The sequence below is a fragment of the Hemiscyllium ocellatum genome, chromosome 20, assembly GCF_020745735.1.
Source record: "Hemiscyllium ocellatum isolate sHemOce1 chromosome 20, sHemOce1.pat.X.cur, whole genome shotgun sequence".
NCBI classification, from domain to species: domain Eukaryota; kingdom Metazoa; phylum Chordata; class Chondrichthyes; order Orectolobiformes; family Hemiscylliidae; genus Hemiscyllium; species Hemiscyllium ocellatum.
This window is the reverse complement of record NC_083420.1, coordinates 48,467,206-48,490,889: the sequence shown is the minus strand read 5'-3', so window position 1 is coordinate 48,490,889 and position 23,684 is coordinate 48,467,206. Positions and strand designations below refer to the sequence as shown.

The window sequence follows — 23,684 nt, the reverse complement described above, 5'->3', positions numbered from 1 at the left end:
GGTGTGGGGGCGGGGTCAAGCGTGGGGGCGGGGTCATGCATCATGACGGAAATAAGCGTGGGGGCGGGGTTACGTGTGGTGGCGAAAGTCGGTGTGGGGGCGGGGTTATGCGTGATGACGAAGGTTTGCGTGAGGGCGGGGTTACGTGTAGTGACGTAAGACGGCGTGGGGGCGGAGAAACCCGAGGCGTTGTGGTCCTGCAGGTTAGTGATGTCAGTGGGTGCGGAAGTGACTGCGGCGACGGCAACCGAAGGGGCGGAAATGGTTGTGGCGACGGAAGAACCGTCGTCATTCCCGGTAGCCGCGGGGGTCGCGAGTCCGTCGGCGATCGTGGAAGCGGTTGTCTGTGCGGTGATCGCCGGGGCGGTTGGTTGGGCGGCGATCGGGGAGGCTCCGAGGTCGGTGGGGGCGGAAGTGACGTCACGGTCGGCAGTGGCCGTTGGTGCCACGGGCGCTGTAGCGGCCACATGTGTAATGGCGTCCGACAGAAGATTCTGGAACAGCCGAGGAACCACGAGTGTGGGGGTAAGTACATGAAAGTTTTCGGTACTTACTGTCTTTAATTTCTGATGTGGCTAGGAAGAACTGTTTGTTTAGTGTGTGGATTCTTCTGTAGATGAAGAACAGCAGGGGTCCTTTGCAGGTCTGTGAGTGTGTTGTCCTGAGCTGGGGTAGGGCTGATTGCAGGGAATGTAGGTAGCGACGCATGGCTGCAAGGGTGGAGCGGAGGATCCGGAGGGAGGTCTTTTGCTGGAGGCTTCGGATTTGTTGTAGGTACAGGTTGTCCTGGTTGGGTCCAAATTTTGTTGGTTGGAATGTAGTTCGGAGTTCGTGTGGGATCAGTCGGTTCCGTAGACAGGTGCTGAGGAAGGAGATGTGGCTGTGGTAACGAGTCTGTTTGAGAACGTGGCTGAAGAGTTTCTGTGCAGAGGAGATGACCTGGGGGGTGCAGTGAGAGAGAGACTCACTGAAATCCTTGTAGAGGGAGGAAGAGAGCTTCTGCAAGGAAGGCATCCTTGGAAGAGGATTCGCAGTAGGTTAAAATCTTCGGGTAAAAAATGAGGTCTGCAGATGTTGAGATCACAGTTGAAAATGTGTTGCTGGTTAAAGCACAGCAGGTCAGGCAGCATCCAAGGAATAGGAAATTCGACGTTTCGGGCATAAGCCCTTCATCAGGAATGAGGAGAGGGTGCCAGGCAGGCTAAGATAAAAGGTCTTAGCCTGCCTGGCAACCTCTCCTCAATCCTGATGAAGGGCTTATGCCCGAAACGTCGAATTTCCTATTCCTTGTTAAAGCACAGCAGGTCAGGCAGCATCCAAGGAATAGGAAATTCGACGTTTCGGGCATAAGCCCTTCATCAGGATTGAGGAGAGGTTGCCAGGCAGGCTAAGACCTTTTATCTTAGCCTGCCTGGCACCCTCTCCTCATTCCTGATGAAGGGCTTATGCCCGAAACGTCGAATTTCCTATTCCTTGGATGCTGCCTGACCTGCTGTGCTTTAACCAGCAACACATTTTCAACTGTGATCTCCAGCATCTGCAGACCTCATTTTTTACCATTAAGTTGATAGAGTTGTTAAGGGGGCATATGGTGTTTTGGCTTTCGTTTACAGGGGAGATGGCAGAGGACAGTTCTTTACGCAGCGATTGGTGGATGTATGGAATGCACTGCCAGGGGTTAGTGGTAGAGTTAGAGAGATTAGGGACATTTAAGCAACTCTTGGATAGAGGCACATGCAGGTAGTAATTGGAGGGGTGTCGGTCAGGTTCATCTTAGATCAAGATAAATGCTCAGCCCAATATCATGTTTGATTTTATCTTAATGGTCTAATTGTAATGGACTCAACATTGAACACCTATTAATCTGTTTAATTTTTGGCAAAGCTTTTAGAAGACTTCATAAAAATTGAAGAACACTTGTAAATATTTCTTAGAAAACACAAAATCATACACATTTCAGAGATTTTACGCAGAGAATCCTGGTGCTGGCTCTCTCTGCAGCACTTTGCTGATAGTCCTCAAGGTGAGTGGTAATGAAGCATTGGTATCCTTGTACCACCTTGGATTGACAATGTCCACAGAGGATCCCAATATAACCTGAGCTACATTTGGAACTTTTAACAGATTGTTGAGCTCAGTGGCACGAGTCAGGATTTCTTGAATATCATCCTCACTGTACATGGAGGAAATCATAGCACTGCGTACAAAAGGCCGCATCTTAGACAGGAACATAGAGACCCTGAAGAGAAAAAAAGTATCCTTGAAATTAAAGATTTTTGAGTAATTCCATTTAGGAAACAGCTTACAAATAAATGATTTGACAAAAAGCAGTGTTTTTTTGATTAGGCTAGATTCCCTACAGTGTGGAAAGAGGCCCTTCAGCCCAACAAGTCCGTACCAACCCTCCAAACAGTAATGTAACTAACACTATGGGCAATTTAGCATGGCCAATTCACCTGACCTGCACATCTTTGGACTATGGGAGGAAACCCACGCAGACACAGGGAGATTATGCAAACTCCACACAGACAGTCGCCCAATGCTGGAATCAAACCTGGGTCCCTGGTGGTGTGAGGCAGCAGTGCTAACCACTAAGCCGCCGTGCCGCCCCAGTTTTCTTAACTACCTTTTAAAACTGGAATGTTACACATATACAGCTTAAAAAAACTTCAATGTGAAATCACAGGGCAATTTTGTTTCTGAAAGGCTAAGTTGCAAGTAAAATAATTAATTTCACCCACATGGTGTACTTCAATTTTTGTGAGTATAGTTCAGTATGGACACTCAGGGGCTTCAAGTTAAATGTTTTCATTTTCAAGATACTAAAGACATGAATAGGTTTATGTTTTGCAATATAGAGGAAGACCCAGAATGCCATTAGATCCCTGCTAAGTTCATTTCCAAGGGCAATACCTTTAAAAAAAGCTTGGCTGTTTCTGTCAGTCAATCATCTAACTAATGCATTCCTCTGCCAATGAGAACCCTATTAGTGTACAGTATAATTGCTTTTAAGCATTACTTTATTGTAAATTTTCCTCTCTAGAACAAACAACTACTTTCTTTTATCAAATGCAGAAACAAAATTCAGTGGGTCTGGCAGTAGCTGTAGGAAGACAGAGTTAATGTTTCAGATGCAGTGACTCTTAGTCAGAAAATGATTCATCAGTTCTGATGAAGAGTCACTGGACTTAATGTTAACTCTACTTTATCTGCACACTTGCTGCCAGACCTGCTGAGTTTCGCCAGCAATTTACGTTTCATATTTCCCACATCCACAGTTATCTCTATTATTACTTCCTTTTTATTTATTCAGAGCGAATTCAAGATTTGTGGCTCGGTGCTGGTTGCAGTAGTTGTGGGTATGTTCACCGAGCTGGGAAGTTGATGCGCAGATGTTTCATTCCCTGGCTAGGTGACATCTTCAGTGCTTTGGAGCCTCCTGTGAAGTGTTGTTGAGCTGTCTCTTCTGGAATTTATTTGGTTCCGTTCCTGCGTTCCAGTTGTTTGTTGCAGTGGTCGATATATCGGACTGGGACAAGATTACAATTATAGGACAAGCTAAACAGAGGACAGCCAGAGAATTTCTAGAGGCATGGCACTCATCCATGGGCTCCATCAATAAACTCATTGACCTAGACCCAATATACTGACAACTGCAACAAACAACCAGAACCAGAAGCAGCAGGAGCAGAACCAAATAAATTCCAAAAGACAACACAGCAGCGCTTCACAGGAGGCTCCAAAGCCCTAAAGATGTCACTTAGACAAGGGACAAAATGCAAAGCGACTTCCCACAACTGCAGCAACCAGTGTGTGCATTAAGTCTATCCAATAGCTGTAATAGGAATACGGCCTCAAAAGGATACAAGCTTCATTTTCGTGATTATTAATCCCTGATCTCAACTAAAATCAGGGAAAACTAAAATCAAATCCAGACATCTGCAGGACAAAAAGAAGGGGAGATGACGACTGGGAAAACTAGAATCAGAAGTAGATGCTTTTCGGCTGCTCTCTGTGATGGGCTGAGATAAAGTGATCGCAGATGGAAAAACTATTGCACTAATTTAACTTCTACCTTCACCATTTCTTCAGTGTTGTGCTGACCCTTATCTACTCTGTTGATTAGAATTCTATGCACAGAGCACAGAAGACATTTCCAATTAGTCTCAGTGCTCTGCTCTTCCTCCACAGCCCATACATTATATTCTGCATTCAAGTACTTTTGAGATTCTATTTCTACTGAATCTGCTTCTACCACTCTCAGGCAATACACTGCAGATCATAACATCCCAAAACATTAAAAGAAAATGACCTCATCTCTCTTGTATTTCTTCTGCCAACTGTTTTAAACATCTGTGCCTGCTTGTTACTGATCCCCCCCCCTCCTCATTTATGCTATTACAGCAATTTTAACAAAAGTTGTACTGTACCAGTGACTGAATTCTCAGTAATTGTAAAATTACCCTATCCCTCTAGACCATAATACTGAAATAGATAGAATACCTTGGAATCAGGTCCTGGCTCCGAGATGCTAATTTTGCCAGGGTGGTCATGAGAATAGTGATAACCCGCGGTGAGTACTTGGGGACATGGGCAGAGGCTCGCAGCTGTGTGATCTCAAAAAGTAATGCTTCGAGAGTTTCAAAGAACTTGGTAATTTGTTCCACTGTGCAGCATCTGTCATACGAAAAGGACATGTACTCCCCGATGGCCCAAACCTGTAAGTACAAAATCTCAGTTTACATCTTTGCATCATAGCAGCAGCTTTTCACCAACCACCATCTATGAGCCAAACTGTTAACTGTTTCTCTGTCCAAAGATGCTGTTTTACCTACTGGATATTTCCAGCATTGTCAGCTTTACATTAGCCCATTCTTGTACTGACAGGAAATTTCATGGGAGCTCCTTTAATAATTCTCCACCATACTTAAAGAGATTATTCACTAATTACTGTGCATATTTTCTGTGGACAGAATATGTGGTGCACCTCACCAGAAAGGGAAGTTTGTGCATTTGCACACAACATTTTCTATCTGGAGCAGGAATTTCCTAACAATAACCATGTGCTTATTTTATATTACTTTGTTTACATAAACCCACTGTTGCCTCTGTAAACAAAGGACTGTGCTGCAGGGTATGGGTAACTTCAGTGACTGACAACGTCCTTCAGGATTTCTTAATATGGTGAAAGGCACTGCATGAGTTATTTTTCCTTTCTTTTAATTAGTTCCAACAAGATTTGAATGTGGAGTTGGCACAAAGACATACAGTATCCAGTTTCTAGAATGGGAACAATTCCATGATAATATGCAAAAACGCCAAAGTGGAAAACGTCATCTGTCCCTCCAGAACCTCACTCCTACCCATCTCAATAGTTCAGCTCAGTATCTCAGCTACACTTTATAAAATGTTTATCCTCTCATAGGCAGTAGGTGACACAGGCAAAGCCAGAATCTAATTACACTCAAATAGAATGTGGTGAGCTGCCCTCTTGAACCACTTTAGCCCATCTGGTTTGATTTTTTGCTCACAGTTTCATACAACTGAAATGGTTTGCTCAGCCATTTCAAAGTGTAGTTAAGAATTAACTACATTGGGAAGGAAGTCTGTCCATAATTGGTCTTGTTCTAGACCCACAGCAAAGGATATTAAAAGTATACCAGCTGGATTTTTCCAGTAACTGAAAATAGTTTAACAGGCAGCCATATTAACTTTATATTCTATACTTATTAATTAAATTTATTCATTGAATTTAAATTCCACCAGCTGCCTTAGTAGGAATTGAACCCAGGTCCCCTGAACATTAGCAGTATTATCATTGGACTAGTAATCCAGAAAACCCACATTAGCCAATCAGTACCCTTTACATGTTCAGATTGTTATTAATTTCTGGACAGCAATAAAGAATGGTAATCATAGTAAATTTCCTGTTCCACAGTTCAGTAGCTCAGAGCCATTTGTAGCAACAATTTTGAGATAAGCTAACTCAGCACAGAATAGGATCAAAACATGGGACCTTCCTGGTCAGTACAGTTCAGATACCCACACTGAGTCATTAGCAGGACCAACCAAAAAACATTGCCTGTCTGAACAGGATTCATTCCTACAGTAAAGCTGAATCACTAAGCTAGATTATAATGTAGAGTTCCTTACCACATGAGTGAAGAAAGTCTCCTTATTGATAATGTTGCTGACTGTTGCACAAAATTCCAGCAGCTCTTTGGATTGTTCCACTATTAGAGGTGGGTAGAGTTTACATAACACCAACAGCTGGGAACTGAATACACTGCGGAATTGAAGAAAGATATCAGCAACACGCAAGGTGCACCCGTACATTTAGTAATTAATCAGAATGCTCATGAAACATTATCCAAAATGAATTCAGGCATGCAACTGAAAAAGGCTGAAAGATGACAACAATCTCTGCTTGGATTCACTGCTACGGCGCACCTTGAGCAGGTTTATTAATGTGGCACTGGGACGTTTCAGTAAATGGGTGCTGACAATGAAACTAAACCAGCCATCACCACAGCTCAGTGATTCAGTGAACATGCATCATCATTTCACTTCCTATGTCGCATTTGTAATATGTCAGTTTTTATCCATTATCAAATTAGGTGCAGTTATCACAACTGACAATCTCTATCAGCTGTACACAGCACAGTATTTGGGGATGGAAATTTTAAGTCTGAAAAATTATTTCATGCCCTCTCCATTACTATCAGCTACGATGTGTTTCTGTTGTAGAACCACCACTGCCCAGTAATTTAGCGGCAAAATAAACCACAGATTAAATAGAGCTTAAGGTATCAAGCCCGCTGTCCAGTCAGTTAATATCAATGTGATTTTTGTGTGACCAAAATGAGGATGGAAAACCAACTCCCAGACTTTCTGCTCCTGATCACTAGCTAGTGAGCTGGACCCACATAAAGAATGAAAATTGAGTGGGAAGTGACCAGGAAGATTTTTTTAAAAAGCAAATCAACAAAGTTTGACCACAATTTTAAACAGAAAATAATGTTTGGTGTTTGAAATATTATACTTTCCTCAAGGTTTATTTGCTACAGGCTTGCAGAGACATTACAAATTGTTTACAGCACAGAAACAAACAATTCAGCCAAATGGTCCATGGTTAAAATACCTCGCTATTTCTCCCTTTAAGCATTGACAAAGGGTCAGTTAGACTTGAAATGTCAGCTCTTTTCTCTCCTTACAGATGCTGCCAGACCTACTGAGATTTTCCAGCATTTTCTCTTTTGGAAACAGTCCATGGTGATGGTCAAGCTCCATAGGAGCTCCCTAACAAACCTGCTTATTGAGCCTCATATTCCCCTCTGCTTCCAAACTGTAGCTATGCTAGTCACCTTAACTAATCCACGTGGTAACACATTCCACACTCTTGCACTCTGGATGAAGAGCTTTTTTTGGAATTGCCTGTTCATTAGGGACAATCAATATTTACGGTCTCTTGTTTTTAGTCTTCCCAACAACTGCAAACATCTTTACATCCACATTAGAAAAGCATCTTATCATCTCTCATGTCTCTTCCAAGTCACCCCTGCTCAGCCTTCACTTGTTGAGAGAAAAGAACATCAGCCTGTTTAATATTTGAGTATTTAACCTCTTGGCTCTGCTATTTTGTGAACAATTTTTAAAATACATTTTCTAGGCCCTCAAAATACTTTGTAAATGTACAGAGAGCACACAAGTATGGTCTAACTAAGGTCCTATATGTAATGACATAATTTCTCCCCTTTTCAATTTTGGTGAGAAGCAAGAGCTCAGTGCCTTAGTCAAAATGGCAACTGGTGTTTTACAAGCAACCCGCCTCCTGACTCTGCAGGACTGTGGCTTCCTTTGCTGTGTTTCCAGTAGCAGTAGGCACAGCACCAGTTACCCCCACACACAACAAAAATCCAAATGTTCATGCACGTTTCTCCCAAGTTGGGTATATGCAGTCAGGGAATTCTGGTTATTTTAAAAGGAATCCTTATCACCGCTTTACTTCCTCTTTCACAATTATTTATGCCTTTGCTCATTTACCAATCCTACAGGTTTTTCTTTGGACTTTACCATTGATTGGTAGGGCAAAGTGTGCAATGGACTGTGAAACTTTGCAAAGTGACATAAATGAATGGGCATAGGTCTGGCAGATGGAGTACAATATTAATAAATGTGGAGTCATCCATTTTGGCAGGAACAACAGTAAAAAGGACTACTATTTGAATGGTAAAAAATTACAGCATACTGCCGCGCAGAGACCAAAATTTGGACTGCAGATTCAACACATAATTAGGAAGGCAAATGGAATTTTGTCCTTCATTGTGAAAGGGATTGAGTTTAAAAACAGGGAGGTTATGTTGCAGCTGTACAGGGTGCTGGTGAGGCCACACCTGCAGTACTACGTGCAGCTTTAGTCTCCTTACTTGAGAAAGGCACTAAAGGGGGCACACTGGAGTTGAGGGGTTTGGCGTACGAGGGGAGACTGAGTAGACCGGGATTACGTTCATTGGAATTTAGAAGAATGGTAGTCGGAAATCTTATACCAACATATAAAATTATGAAGGGAGTAGATAAGATAGAAGTAGAAGTAGAGAGGGTGTTTCCACTGGCAGGTGAAGTTAGGACAAGAAAGCACAACCTCAAAACTAGAGGGAGCAGATTTAGGACTGAAATGAGAAGGAACTTCTTCAACCAGAGAGTTGTGAATTTATGGAATTTCCTGCCCAATGAAGTGATTCAGTCTTTGTCAGTAAATGCTTTTAAAGCTAAGATAAATACTTTTTCAAACAGTAAAGGAATTAAAGGTTATGGAGAGAGTGTGGGTAAGTGGAGCTGAGCCCATGAAAAGATCAGCCATGATCGTACTGAATGGCGGAGCAGGCTCGAAGGGCCAGACAGCCTACTCCTGCTTCTAGTTCTTATGTACTCTTGTGTTAACTGTAGCCCTCCGTACTGCTGTTGTCTGCTAATTTTGTAACTGTACTTTGATACCTGCAACCCCAGCATCACTCCTTGTGGAACAACTCTCCCCCCATCTGTTTGAGTAACTAGTCCCAATCCTGGCTCTGTTTTCTGTTTTGTAGCCAACTTAAATCATTTTACTACATGTCCCTGATCATACATATTCATAGCTTAACCATGGGCTTAAAATGCAGCACCCTTCGTGAAAATCCTTTCAACTCTTCAAAGTGTTTAATATGGTTCATCAAGACAGACCTGTCCTTTGGACACCATGTTGACTATTCTTGGTTGTATTTTGAGGTTCTGTATATTTTGATTATACCTTTATATTCAACTGTTGATGAGTTTCAGTTTTATACTTTGTAACATTTTCTTTTGGCACGACAATTTACTCAGAGCACAAACTGATGGACAGTGTTATTCCAACAAGTATTCAACCCTGAAAAGTAGTAAACAGGCATTTGCCACATGTTATTTTTACTTACCGTTGAACTTCAGTTTTGAAGTCAGGGATGTCATATAGGAGACTGCTACGTTCCAGGATAACCAGAACCAGCTGATTGATCAGTGGACCATCTGCAAACTGAAGCCAAAAGGGAAAATGTGGATGATTCCAAAACCAGTCGTATGGCACACAAAGAACAGAGTACACTGGCAAAGTTCTAGTGAAAATACAATGGAATTTGGCGTAAACTACAATGCACTTTAAATAATCATCTCCTGTCACACAATAAACCAGTGATTCATGAACCACCTGGTAAAAATTCAGCACGATGTTATTAATATCACTTGATAGACAATTTAAATTGATTCCTCAAAAGACAAAAATCTGCTTGTGAAGATAACATTGGTGTTTCTTTTTTGAGACTAGAAGCAACCCAATAGGTAATAAATGAGTGACAAGATGACAGGAGGATGACCAAACTATCTTTGATACCTTGTGATAAAAGCAATTGCCCTTCAGATTATGCCAAGGCTGTCAGGCAGGGATGAGGGTCTTAAGATAAGCAAGGTAATAATAAGGGCTCATGCCCGAACGTCGATTCTCCTGCTCCTTGGATGCTGCCTGACCTGCTGCGCTTTTCCAGCAACACATTTTCAGCAATACAAATATTGAGACCAGTGACAGCGTTAGTATAAAACAAACAGAAGAGGGTGTAATGCTTCGGATTATAATGTTAACATTAAAAAGAACGCCAACTATGCACTTTAGACCAGAGAGCCTTTACGCGGCGTGAAGCTGAATACAGAGCCTATTATTTAGCAACTTTTCCTGCACCTAGGGAAAATCTCACATGGCAACTAAAACTCTCACTTGTGCTGAAATTCTATGATACAGTTCTCAACTCCACAAAGTCTGATTCTCTGTCAGTGATAGATGTTCTAACCACAAGTATTGTAAATTCTCATTCTGGTGTATTCTAAAAATAATCATCTGTAATTAGCCAATGAGAGAAAAAAATACAGAAGACATGGATTTGGGGCCAGAATGAGGCAACTTGTGACTCCGTACCAATTCAGAGAGCAATCAGGGTTTTTAAATATATTTTCCAGTGTCTCATAATTTGACAAGATCAGCTTTATTGTCCATCTCTCATTGTCCTGAAATAGTGGCAGAGTCTTGAAGATGCCTGACACCCGAGAAGCCCAAATTGGAGGTGACCAGGTAAACATCACCTTCCACAAACAGGGAGATTGTGACATAAGGGTAAAGGCAGTGCACTGACAATCCAGAATCCTAGGCTAAACGTTCTAGGTACATGGGTTCAAATCGTGAAATTAGAACATAATGTAATGTGGAAATAAAAGCTAAAGTCAAAGAATTCAAATAGCTGGTTTTGGACAAAATGCGGACTGTTAGGGAACATTGCCGTAACCCAAAAGTCATCAATACTGTTAAAGCATAGGGAGATTGAGCAGAGGGAGGGCAATATTGGCAAAACATCTTCTTTTACACCTTTTGTGGGTATGCCAGGTTTTCAACCAGAGATGACAGATTCAGGCTTTAAACATTGAGCAGCTAGGGGTGCGTCTTGCATGGACGGTTTATTTGAGGGAGATGTTATGATGTCCTTCAAACAGTTAGCATAGAAATACAAGCTATCTAATAGGGACATTTTTCATTTTTTTCAAGTTAGGGATTTTATTAAAAAAAAGACTACACTTTTGACTGATCCCTACAAATCCAACATTGAAAAGGGGTGCTCGGTGCTGAGAATACACTTTGTCAGTACTTTATATCATCAATTGTGGGGGGGCGGGGGGGGGGGGGGGCCCTCAGATGAGTTTGATTGACTCTGCAGGGTGTGGGAGAGAGCGCTAGGTGTTGAGACCACCTTAGAGGCATGGGGATATATTTGGGAAAACGCAGGAAATATCAATTTGCAATAGGAACCATGCCTAACAATTGAAGATTCTCCACAGAGTCCACTTGGCTCCAGACAGTTTGTCAAAATTTAAACCAGGGGTATATTCACTATGTCCCAAGTGTAAGGTTGGTACGGGCACTCTTACCCATTGTCTCTGGTCCTGTGGTAGGCTCCAAACATACTGGAGCGCTGTGGCAGGTGCAATGGAGAGGACTTTGGGTGTGAGGTTGGAGAAGGACCCAATTTCTCTTCTTCTGGACCTGCCCAGTGTGTTCCCTGCAGATGTGCAAAAGACAAGACTTTTCAACATCCTCACTTGCTGCGCAAGAAAGAATATCTTGCTAGGTTGGGTATCCGAAACCCCCCGGGCCTGTCGGGTTGGTGGAAGATAGTTATGGAGCATATTCCCCTGGATTTTCTCACAAGTATGGTACACCACAAAACTGAGAATTTTTATAAGACATGGCAGCCCTTTTTGGAATACCTTGACACAGATTTATCTGCCACACTAACAAAGTTGTTACGGCTATGTAAAAACCCGTGTTTCATGAGTCCGTTATCCGGGGAGGAGGAACTGTGAATGTAGAAGTGTCTTGTTTGGCTGAGCTGAGTTATACTACTTATTAGTTTGTTGCTGGTTTTTTTTGTAGTTAAATAGCTAATTTGGTTTTTTATTCTATATATGATCATACAATTGTACATGAGTGGGCTGTTTTTTTTTAACTTGTGTTGCTTTTTTTGTAATGTTTCGAATTGTATTGTTTCATATTTGTTGTTAAAAATTTTATTTTGAAGATTTTTTTCAAATAAAAATATATTTACAAGAAATTCAAATAGCAACCATTTCAACCTGTAGACGGTTACAAAAATCCAACTGATTCACTAATGTCAGGGAAGGAAAATCTACCATCCTCAAGGGATGATTCCAGACTCTCAGCAATGTGATTTAATTGCACTCCAGAATGGCCTCACATTAAGGACAACAATGGAATGGGCATCAAATGCTGGCCTTGAAAGCAAATGGCCACATCCCTTTTTAAAAAAAAACAATAAATTAACTAAATCTTTACACAACCTGACAGTTTCATAGCCACTTTTACTAACACTAGCTTTTTATTTTTAAATTGATCGTTTCTTTCCCCTTTTTGAAATGGGTATTTAGAAATGGAATTTAAATGCTCAAAAGGTACAGGGTGATATTTGAACTTGCGTTCTCTGTATTATTAAACCAGGTTTCTCGACTACTAATTTAGTAATATAACCATTCACCATCATTTGTAGGACAATATAAACTAGAAACAAATTATTTCCTTTTCAAATAAAAGCAAAACTACTGTAGATGCTGGAAATCTGAAATAAAAACAGAAATTTCTGGAGCTCAGCAAGTTAGACAGCATCTGTGGACAGAGAAACAGAGTTAACATTTCTAGTCTGGTATGACCTTTCTTCTGTCAAGTCTTTTTCAATCAGAATCAGTGAAGCAGGCTGACCCTGATAAATAACACAAGCTATTCATGAGGTCTCATGAGGTAAAGATGTCTCATTACCTTGATGACAACATTGAAGAAAACCTGCAACAGAATGGGAACAGTCTGAGCACAATGTACAACTCTAGGCCGCTGAGCCATGTCCAAAAGCACCTCGTGAAGCAGATTTAATCTAGGAAAAAGGTATTACATCCTCAATAAGTAGAGAAAAACACTTGCCATTTTCACCTCTTCATTTACTCTACAGATACTTATTTCATGCCGCAGAAATGTTAATTCTCTAATACCTTCTTGTTGTACAAAAGCCCTGATTACTGTTAATATTTTAACCTTCCTTTAGATTACTCCCTCCCCCAAAGTGTCCCATCTTATTCATCCATCTCAGTCAATACACTTCTTAAGCATATCACTAGACTACATACACAGTCTCCCAACTGAAAGGTTTCTTCCTTCCTTCCCTTTGTATTGTGCCAGCACTGGATGATCCTTAAGAGGAGATGAAGAATCACCAAACTATAGAATTTCAATTCACCTGTGCTGATCAGAAAGAGCTATCTAGCCCAATGCCACTCACTTCTAGTTCTTGGTCTGTAGCTGATTAGATCACGGCACTACAAGTTCCTACCTAATATAGTTAAGTGCAATGACTTGGACTCTCCCAACCTTTCAGACAGCGAGTTCCATAGTCCCACTACCCTCTGCAGGAAAGACTCTGAGTTCCCCACATCCACCCACCAACTATTTGAAAATCTATGCACCTGTGTTCTTGTCAGTAAGATCACTTAACCTGCTCCATCTCCTAACTATGTGAAACCATCAATGTTATACACCTCAATCAAATCCCCCCTCAACCTCTTCAGTTTCAAAGATATCCTCATAAATCTAGTCTGTACCACATTAGTGCAAACTCAGCCTTCCTATAATGCAGTGACCAGAAATATACACAATGCTTTAGGTTTGACCAAGTTAGTGCTTTATACATTCTATTACCACCCCTCCACACTATTTTTATACCTCTGTGAACAAAAGTATCATATACACATTCTTCACCACATTATCTACTTAACCTGCTACCCTCCAGAATCTACAGAGACTATCTCCTAGGTCTCTTTCTTTCGCATTTTACATTATCTGCTTTATTTGCCCTCAAATTTATTATCTCACTTCGCTGGACTGAACACTTTTGCCAATTTTCATCTCATTCAAACCGATACGTTAGTGTACTCCTGCGTTCGTCACCTTCCTTCCTCACTTTCAACCACAGAGCCAGTTTGTGTTTCATCTGAAAACTACTTAATCACGCTTCTGTATGTGTGGCACGAAATACAAGAGACCCAGGAAGGAGATCCACAGAACCCCACTGGACAGAGCAGTCCAGTACACCAACACCATTGACCTTTTGCTTCCTGCCACAGAGTCAATTTTGGGTCCACTTTCCTTTGGATCCTGCATGGTTTTGTTTTGTCAAATCCACCCGGCCAGCTCAGGGAAATGTAGAAGAAAACCCATGATTAAGAATCAACACATGCTTTAACCACTACTTCAGCACATCCAAAGCATTTTACAAAATATTAACTAATTTTCAAGTAAATGCCATTTCTGTTACAGAAGCATAGCAGTTAATTTGTACCCAATAAGACCTCACAAAAAGCAATGAGATAAAAGACCAAATAACCTGCTTTGGTCTTGGTCAAGGCATAGATATTACTCAGGACAGCCTTACAAGAATGTTTTCGATTATTCCTGTTTGCTGTAATGTCAGGACCTCATATGTTATTTTAATGTTTCAATGTGCATAGAATATTTCAACTAGATAAAGCCTTTCTGGCTTTTAAGTGAAAATATCAAATCATGTCACCTGCATCTAAAACGCAATGCCCAGAGATTGCAAATTAAGTTTCCCATTCAATTATAGCCCACAAATTAAACTATTAGGGTCTGTGTACCTGTCAATAGTATCCCCAGCTCCTGCCTCTACCCGGAGGATATACGAAAACATGCTCCGGTAATACTGGTTCTGGAATGCTTCTGCAGAGTTTAGAGCCTTTCTGTTCTGATCTGTAATCATTTTCTCACTTGCAAGAGAGGACTGCGACCTGAAGGATTCAAAACAAAGCAGCTGCTGAATGAGACTGAACATTGAAATACGCAGCTCATGATACTTCTTCACACAGAAATCAGACACATCATCATGATTTTAGTAGAATTATTCTGGCATCTATCATAAGGACAGAATTAGTATTTAACATTTTGTGAAATGTGTGAATGTGTACACCAGTTTCAGTAAGGTACTAGTCTACTTTCAAGACCTAAGTTAGCATGTATGTACAATTTTCGGGTAACAAATACAAAGCTGAATGAACAAATACATCATTTTAAACCTTTACTTCCAAGATTCACTCTCATTTTCAGTTCGGATTTAACTTGTATGGATCAAGCTAATCTGTCAAAAAGTTAATGTCACAGCAGTCTGTAATTATTGAGCAAGTCAATGTGTTGAACGATGCAGACCTGAACTCTATTAGCTCCCAGAAGTTAACAGGTCTGATTCCAGTTTCCCTGAACTCAGCTAAAACACCACCGCAATTCAATTTTACATCTTAAACAAGGGAGAAGAGAGATCAGTCAAAGATCCCATGTTCAATGTATTGTCTCTTTCTGATGGGAAGTGGGTGTGTGGAGGCTGGAGGCAGGCAGTTAAGGGCTCAGCTGATCATCATGGCCGAGCAACTTGTAGTCAATCACTGCCTAAGCGTACATTAATTTTGAGGGGTGGAGTGAGCAGAGGTAATGGAAGCCTTTAATACTCTCAAAACAGATTGCAATGCGAGCAGGTTAAAACTAACATGCAAATACAGCAAGCAAGTAGAAAGTCAAATGGTGGAGTCAGTCAGACTCAGACAGCACAGACACAGGCCCTTCAGCCCCACTTGTTCATGTTGACCAGGTTTCCTAAACTGAACTAGTCCCATATGCCTGCTTCTGAACTATATCCCTCTAAACCTTTCCTACTTATGTGCCTGTCCAAATGTATTTTAAATGTTGTAATTGTAGCCACCCCTACCACTTCCTCTGGCAGCTTGTTCCATACATGCACCATCCACAATGTGAAAAAACAGCGCCTTAGTTGTCCCTTTTAACTCTTTCCCCTCACACTTTAAGCCTACGCCCTTTAGTTTTGGACTCCCCTACCTTGGGGGAAGAAACCCTGGCTATTCACCTTATCTCATGCCCCTCATGATTTTATTAACCTTTCACGTCACGCCTCAGCACACATTCCAGGAAAAAAAAGCCCCAGCATATCCTAACAAGTAAATCCTTCCATCTCGGTAACATCCTTTTTATAGCAGGGTAACCAGAATTGTACACCGTACTCCAAATGTGGCCTAACCAATGTCTTGTACAGCTGTCACATGATGTCCCAAATCCAGTAATCAGTGTTCCAATTGACGAAGGCAGGCATGCCAAATGCCTTCTTCACTATCCTGTCTACTTGCAACACTGCTTTCAAGAAACAGTGTACCTACACTGCTATATCTCTCAGTTCGACAACACTCCCTACCATTCACTGTGAAATGTCTGACCTGATTTGTCTTACCAAAATGCAACACCTTGTATTTATTTAAATGAAACTCTGTTATTCTTGTCCAACTGGCCCAGTTGATCATTCTGACGGGTATCTAGAACTGGGACAGTGTCTCAGAATAAAGGACAAGACTCTTAAAACGGAGATGAAGAGCAATTTCTTCACTCAGAGGGTAGTGAATCTTTACTCGAGAGAGTTAGGAATGCTGAAGCATTGTGTATGCTCAAATCAGAGATTGACAGATGTCTAGATATGAAAGACATAAACAAGACAAATAAAGATATATGAGTACAGAACAGAAAAATATTCATTGGTAAGTTCATTGATTAGCAACAATCGGGTCAAATTGTTGACCAGCTCAATGTTCCTCCAATCAAAATGCTGCAGCCCTAGAAATCAGAAATAAAATCAGAAAATGCTGGATCAGACAGCACCTGTGGACAGAGAAACTATTAGAGACATTTCACCTAACCCAGCATCCAAATGTCCTCTTCATTTATTATCATAGTTGGAAAAAAAAGTTATGTTTATGTAGTAACTTTCATGACCACCAGAAAGCACAAAGCGTTTTATAGCCAATGAAGTACACTTAAAGTGCATTTGCTGCTACTAAATAGGCAGAATGGCAGTCAATATACACAGCTTGTGACTTAGAGACAAGAGTATCTCCAGCTGAGCTCCTGCTGCCACTGAGGGGCCAGCTTGAATTTCATCAATACCTGAGTTGGGCTTCAAGTGCTGCAGTCAGACAAGGGAGGTCAAGCAGCGAATGCAGGATCTCCAGCGATGTGTCTGGACGAATCAGCTCAGGCAGTAATTCAATGAAATCAGGAAACAAGCAAGATGCATTCCAAGCTAGGAACTGACATAAAAGACATAGGAATTAAAACAAAAAAAAATTCAACTTACATCCAGAACAAGAGACCAAAACAAATCAGTACTGGTTAGTATCCTGCTATTAATGCAGGAGGTACAACTAGCCTATGCTATAAGATTATGCTTACAAAATTTATAGTCAAAGGAGTGCAGTGTCATGGAGGTGCGATATAGTAAACAATCTTAGATTAGAACTTTCAACTTCACCTCTCTAGCTTCCACCAGTAACATGTCAAAAACAACCATCCCCCAGACAAGCCCTCTGCATACACAGGATATGTTAGGTTGAGGAGGAATGCGACAGGCATCTGGAAGTGCCGCAGCGAGAAATCATAATGACCTTCTCAGGAAACAACACAGGCAGCAACAGACAGGGTCCCCTTCATTGTGGAGTACTTCCCAGGAACTGAACGACTACGCCACATTCTTCGTAGCCTAAAACACATTGTTGATGAGGAAGAGCACCTTGCCAAGACCTTCCCAGTGTCTCCACTTCTCGCCTTTAAACAACCACCAAACCTTAAACAGACCATAGCAAACTGCCCAGCCTTCAGGACAACACCGAACAACCCTGCCACAGCAACTGCTGCAAGACGTGTCAGAGTATCAACACGGGTAACATCACTACACATGGGGACACCTCGTATCATATACACGGCGAGCACTCGTGTGACTCAGCCAACATGGTCTATCTCATAGGCTGCAGGTAAGGATGCCCTGAGGCGTAGTACATTGGTGAGACCGAGCAGAGACTACGACAACAGATGAATGAACACTGCACAACAATCACCAGGTAGGAGTGATCCCTCCCAGTCAGGGAACACTTCAGTGGTCCGGGACATTCAGCGTTGTACCTTCAGGTGACCATCCTCCAAGGCAGACTTCAGGACAAACAACAATGCAGAGTGGCTGAGCAGAAGCTGATAGCCAAGTTCAGAACCCATGGGGATGGCCTCAACCAGGACCTTGGGTTCATGTCACACTACAGGTGACCTCATTGCAGAATACATGGTCAAACACCCACACAGACCTTCACTTATACTCAAGCTCTCTCTCATATGCTCACACAGGCACTCTCATCCACACTCAGTCGGTTGCTCCTACATGCAGACACATATAAGCTTATGGGACGAATTTGTTTTTGCAGAATTAAATTTTATTTTGCTCAAAAACTGCATGAACCCATGTAAAACTTGAAAACTATACAAAGGGTTTGTCAGTCTGGCATAGCACTGGGACACAGACTTCATACCTATTGTTTAAAAACCTGAACTATCTTCAAGATTGTCTTTTCGGAGTGCTGTTCCGTCATCAGGTGGTTGTGAAGTATAAGATGGGAAGACAATCTTATTCTCCACAACCACCTGATGAAGGAGCAGCACTCCGAAAGCTAGTGCTTCCAATTAAACCTGTTGAACCATAGCCTGGTGCTGCGATTTTTAAACTTTGTACACCTCAGTCCAACACCGTCATCTCCATATCTTGAGAACGTAATTTAAAAGTAGTTCTGGGATTGACAAAGAACAGAAACCAGCATATTCCATTATAAAATATGGAAGTTTTAATCTAAGATTGCTTTTTGTATCGCATCTCCATGACACCAGACTCCTTTGACTATAAATACTGTGAGCACGATCCTAACCTCCACAACCACCTGGATGAAGGAACGGTGCTCCAAAAGCTAGTGCTTTCAAATAGACGTCTTGGACTATAACCTGGTGTTGAGAGATTTTTAACTTTGTCCACCTCAGTCCAACACCAGCACTGCTAGAAGAGATTGAGAGATATCTCCGAATCCCACACACATTCAATTCTCACCTTGAAAATATTTGGAAAACTCTTGTGGAAAATACCAACATTCTCACTCAGTTTTTTTCTATTCCTCCTGCAAAACTGGACAATTTCAAAGGCCACCATTGAGTCATGATATAGTTCAGAAGGGATCTTGGTGAATAAGTGTCTGTAAATAGCTTCAGAGTCCACAGCTGCAAGTTCACCTGAAATGTGGAAAAGTTCAGGATAGTTTGCTTATGTTCATTCAGGGTGACATCACTCACAACAATTTATATTTGTATAACTCCCCTAATTTAGTAAAAGCTTCCTAAAGCACTTCACAGCAGCATCAGCAGATTTTGACAGCAAGGAGATATCATCAGATGTCAGTGCAGATGACCAAAGAGGTAGATTTTAAACAGCATTTTAACAGGTTAAGTTAGACTTACTGTGATTTAGATAGAATTGAACAACTGGAAGCAGCACTCTGGCAAAACCAGAATCTGCAGAGATCCTCCCATATAGTGCTTTCACCACTTGAAACGCTCGATACACAAACGAAGGATCTTGTCGACAGATCAGGTCCAACAGAGTCACTGCTTCGATAAGACACTGGGAGACAAATGCAAGATACATATCAGCCAGCAATAAAGCAGAGCTGAAAATTTGATGGAAACAAAAACAGTGAAAGATAATTATGATTTTGAATATTTTCTACTATTCTTTCAGACCTCTGCAATTTGCAAGTTCTCTTTTCTCGTGGGGATGAAGATGTTCTATACAGTCTGGTGTAGTCATCACACTGAACTTTTCACCTACCAACATCAGTTGTAACACTCCACAGAATTTCTCTTTTGAAACAAGACATCTTGTTGGACCCTTGCCCCCAGGATCCTGCAGAATGCCATCTGTCCATTCTGAAATATTAAAATGTCCCTCAAAACATTGGACACCCATCCGGAGTTGCTAAATAAAAAGGGTTTATGCAACTCCTGAAGAGTGTGGAAAATATTGGAGGTCCTCTAGAGTTACTCTTTGGTCCCACGTGTTCAAACCAACTGATAAAGTGAGATGATTGCTTGTGGAAAACAGTAGAAATGGAGGTATCATTGCTACACAACCAGCCCCGAAAAAAGAAATGTTTCACTGCAAGTGGATATCTAAGGGGATTTGGAGACTAAGATCACAATACTGTTTGTGTCGCTGTTCTCTGCTCTCCTTGCTAATTGTTACTGTTGAGAAGAGAAGTAATTTGGGAAGGTCAAGAGAACATAAATAAGTGGTTTTTAAGTACAGACTGTGTAGTTTGCAAATAAAAACAGTGCCACATTTCCGCAGTTCCACTGGGAAATATTGAATAACATAAGTCAATACAGAACACAGTTCACTTAAGTTATATCAGACAGACAAAACAGTCAGACTAATAACTTGCAATTGGAATGTTTATTATTCAAAACCACAGTGCCTAAATTACTTACAGCTTTCTGAAGTTCTGAGTCAGACTTCTTTATAGCCTCTGTTGCAAAGAGAGGAAAAAAGTTATTTTAAAAATCAATATTATGTAGTCACTGAAACATGACAGCACTGACTTGATTTAGGAAGGATCTTGCTGCAGCTTCACTTTGCCACAAAGCTGCAAATTAGAGCAAGATCATTAACATTGTATCATTTTCTGTTATGTTTCATTAGCTTATCACAAATCAAACTTGACCCCTAATGCTACATTATCCATTATCTTTGAACAAACGAAGGAGCTGAAAATGTGTTGCTGGAATGGGGCAAAGGTGTGCAGTGAGGGAGGGACTCCTGAAGAAGGGCTCATTCCCAAAATGTTGGTTCTCCTGCTCCTTGGATGCTGCCTGACCTGCTGCGCTTTTCCAGCAACACATTTTCAGCTCTGATCTCCAGCATCTGAGTCCGCACTTTCTCCTAGAACACACGAAGGAAGCAACATTTCCTGAGCACTATACCTGCAAACATGCTTGCAAAGTATCATTCTACAACCTGGAGCGCTCAGAGGCATTCTCCTAGACTTTTTGTTTCAAGGAAAGTCATTTGCTAAGGAAACCTCGAGTTGGTACCACCGCAGGTTAACTGTGCCAATGCCACTCATGGCTAATCACAGAAACAAATTTGGCCCAAAATTGGGAAAAGTCCAAAATCTCAAGCATGAAATACCATAATTGAGAAATTACACACCCCTAACCCAGTGAGAGCTAGAATTGGTGAGGAATGACATCTAACAATGTCAACTTGTGTTAAATAGCAACGTAATGGAGTAAAGCATCCTTAGATGTTTCACTGGATAAAAAGAAATACACTGAGCAAATGGGAAAGGAGAAGTTATAACCAAAAGCTTGCTCAAAAAGATTTTGATTCCTGATGTGAATGTCAATGGCAAGGCTGGCACTACACACCCCTACTACTGCCTTCTCAAGGGCAGTTAAACTGTTATAAAAACAATACTTAGATACTAACTTGCATTGTCATAGCCTCTATGGGCACAGCCAAAAACTGGAAAATGGGATTAGGTGTAGGCAGATCTTTGCAGAATGGACAAGACAGAATGCCAGCTTCTATACTCAATTCAGAAAATTACTGCCTCCCTGGCCTAAAATTGTGCGTTTACATTGGACACAGCAATTGAAACTGTCTAAGCTAAACCAGGAGCCAAGTTTGAAAATACTAAGATGTAAATGAAAAGTGCACTGCTGCAGATGGAGAAGCCTCTCAGCGTGCTCTAGTGGCAGAAAGCAAATACTGCAAGTCACAATTCAACTAGGAATCCACATCTGCACATTGTAGTACATTAAAACTTAGCAAAATTAGCAAATTACCTGTACCAGATAGTTTTGCCAGAGCACTCCTTCAAAGTCACTTTTTTCTTGTCTGGTCTGACTATATCTACAATAGCTACAACTGCATTTACAAGTGATGAAAGAACGGACTACAAACTGGGATATGTAGAGAATCAGATACCACTAGACATATTTTTTGCTTTGCACAAATAATGTAATCATCAGGCATGTAAACAAAACACTGACTGCAAACATTCAAAATTCACCTCAATATTGTCAGGATCCCTATGTCATTCTAGATGGTAATGGGAAGTCAATAGCACAATACTGAATTAATGATCAGTGTGTGCTGACAATTATTTAATTGCTCATTATCATATGCAAACGTTGTATTAACTTACAAGAAAACTGAAGAAACTACACATGTAAAATAACCACTCAGCTAAACTGAACCAATATTTAAATCAATACTCAAAACGGAATGATGTAGCAGGCACATGGCCCAGCATCAGAATTTAGGGTGCGAGATTTAAAAATGAGCAAACAGGACCTCAAAATATAGAATCTTTTAATAAAAGCTGTGTCTGGGTACGTTTGTATCTATGTCGACGCTGAAATTGGCAATGTATATACTCAATGAGTGTAGCGAATAATTTGTGACAATAAAGGCTATTCTATGCTATTTTAAATCTTTGGATTACTCCCAACGTGAAATGCAAGTTCAAAAAATAGGAAGAGAAGAAAGAGGAATGCATGACTGCAAGATTAAGAGGAACAGCTTTAGATTCCTGGGATATCAAGACTGGGCAGATCTCATTTGTACAGATTGCATCGGAACAGAACCGGGATAGAGTTCCTTGTGAGTGAGGCATTATGCTAGCCCTGTTGGGGAGGCTTTGTACTTAGTCAGCAGGGCATGTGAACCAGGAGAGGAGAGAAGATTAGAAAGTAATGCCAGGGTTCATGAAATGTTGGATGAAACAGATAGCACTAAAAGTAGAGGATAGTAAATTAACAGGTGAAGTCAGATTGAGGGAGAACGTGACCAAATCTAAAATCAGATGAATGCATACAGCAGCATAAATAAGATCAGCTTTGACAAAGGGAGAGGGAAACTCGAAACGTCAGCTCTTTTCTCTCCTTACAGATGCTGCTAGACCTGCTGAGATTTTCCAGCATTTTCTCTTATGGTTTCAGATTCCAGCATCCGCAGCAATTTGCTTTTATTTTATATTTTAAATGAGACCGGGTTGTTTAAAGCATAAATTACTTTGTGCTGACATGGAGTTCTGGTTATGGAAGGGAGGTTTGGATGTTAAATATTCCTGTCTACAAGATATGCAGAAAAATAGGAAAAGAAGAAAAGGGATGGGTTCAGGACAGCACTGCAGAAAGAGGGTTCAAAGATTGATTCTATCTGGCTAGAGCCAAGGAAAAAGAAAAAGGTGTAATACATAGACTGCCAGCTAATGGAACGAACAGAGAGGAACAAATCAGCAAGGAAATTATAGAGAGGTGCAAACAAAGTGGATACAATGGGGAACTTTAGTTACCTGTATAATCGGCTGGGACAGTGTTAATGTAAAGGCAGTGAGGAACAAGTGCTTCCAGATTGTGTTCTGAAGAATTTCTTACTGCAATATCAGGAGGTGGTGTAAAGGCAAATACAAGTAGTAAGAGAGGAAATAAGATCGGCAGCTAACATATAAAGAAATTCCGAAGTGCATGATAAATACATAAATAATACAAAGATTAGGAAGAAAGACTAGGAATTATACTGACAGACAAGAGGTATGGCTGTGGTATTAAAAGAATACTTTGCATCTGTCTT

The 23,684-nt window shown here is 41.0% G+C and overlaps 1 protein-coding gene across 2 annotated transcripts in view; it reads right to left on the bottom strand.

Annotated features, from left to right (window-relative positions):
- Positions 1–1,537: 1,537 nt before the first annotated feature.
- The window catches only part of ap5z1 (adaptor related protein complex 5 subunit zeta 1), a 58,351-nt gene continuing 36,204 nt past the window's right edge, over positions 1,538–23,684 (bottom strand). Inside the window, exons 8-17 of one of the 2 annotated variants that reach the window (XM_060840334.1) lie at positions 20,534–20,571; positions 19,505–19,667; positions 19,101–19,279; positions 17,126–17,268; positions 14,767–14,916; positions 12,881–12,992; positions 9,450–9,547; positions 6,154–6,286; positions 4,504–4,718; positions 1,538–2,239 (exon numbers count right to left, since the gene is read on the bottom strand). In XM_060840334.1, the coding sequence (XP_060696317.1) occupies positions 1,966–2,239; positions 4,504–4,718; positions 6,154–6,286; positions 9,450–9,547; positions 12,881–12,992; positions 14,767–14,916; positions 17,126–17,268; positions 19,101–19,279; positions 19,505–19,667; positions 20,534–20,571 (1,505 nt within the window). In that variant the 3' untranslated portion in view covers positions 1,538–1,965. Of the gene's footprint in view, positions 2,240–4,503; positions 4,719–6,153; positions 6,287–9,449; positions 9,548–11,478; positions 11,610–12,880; positions 12,993–14,766; positions 14,917–17,125; positions 17,269–19,100; positions 19,280–19,504; positions 19,668–20,533; positions 20,572–23,684 lie in introns of both variants that reach the window. The other variant, XM_060840333.1, reaches the window with a different exon arrangement.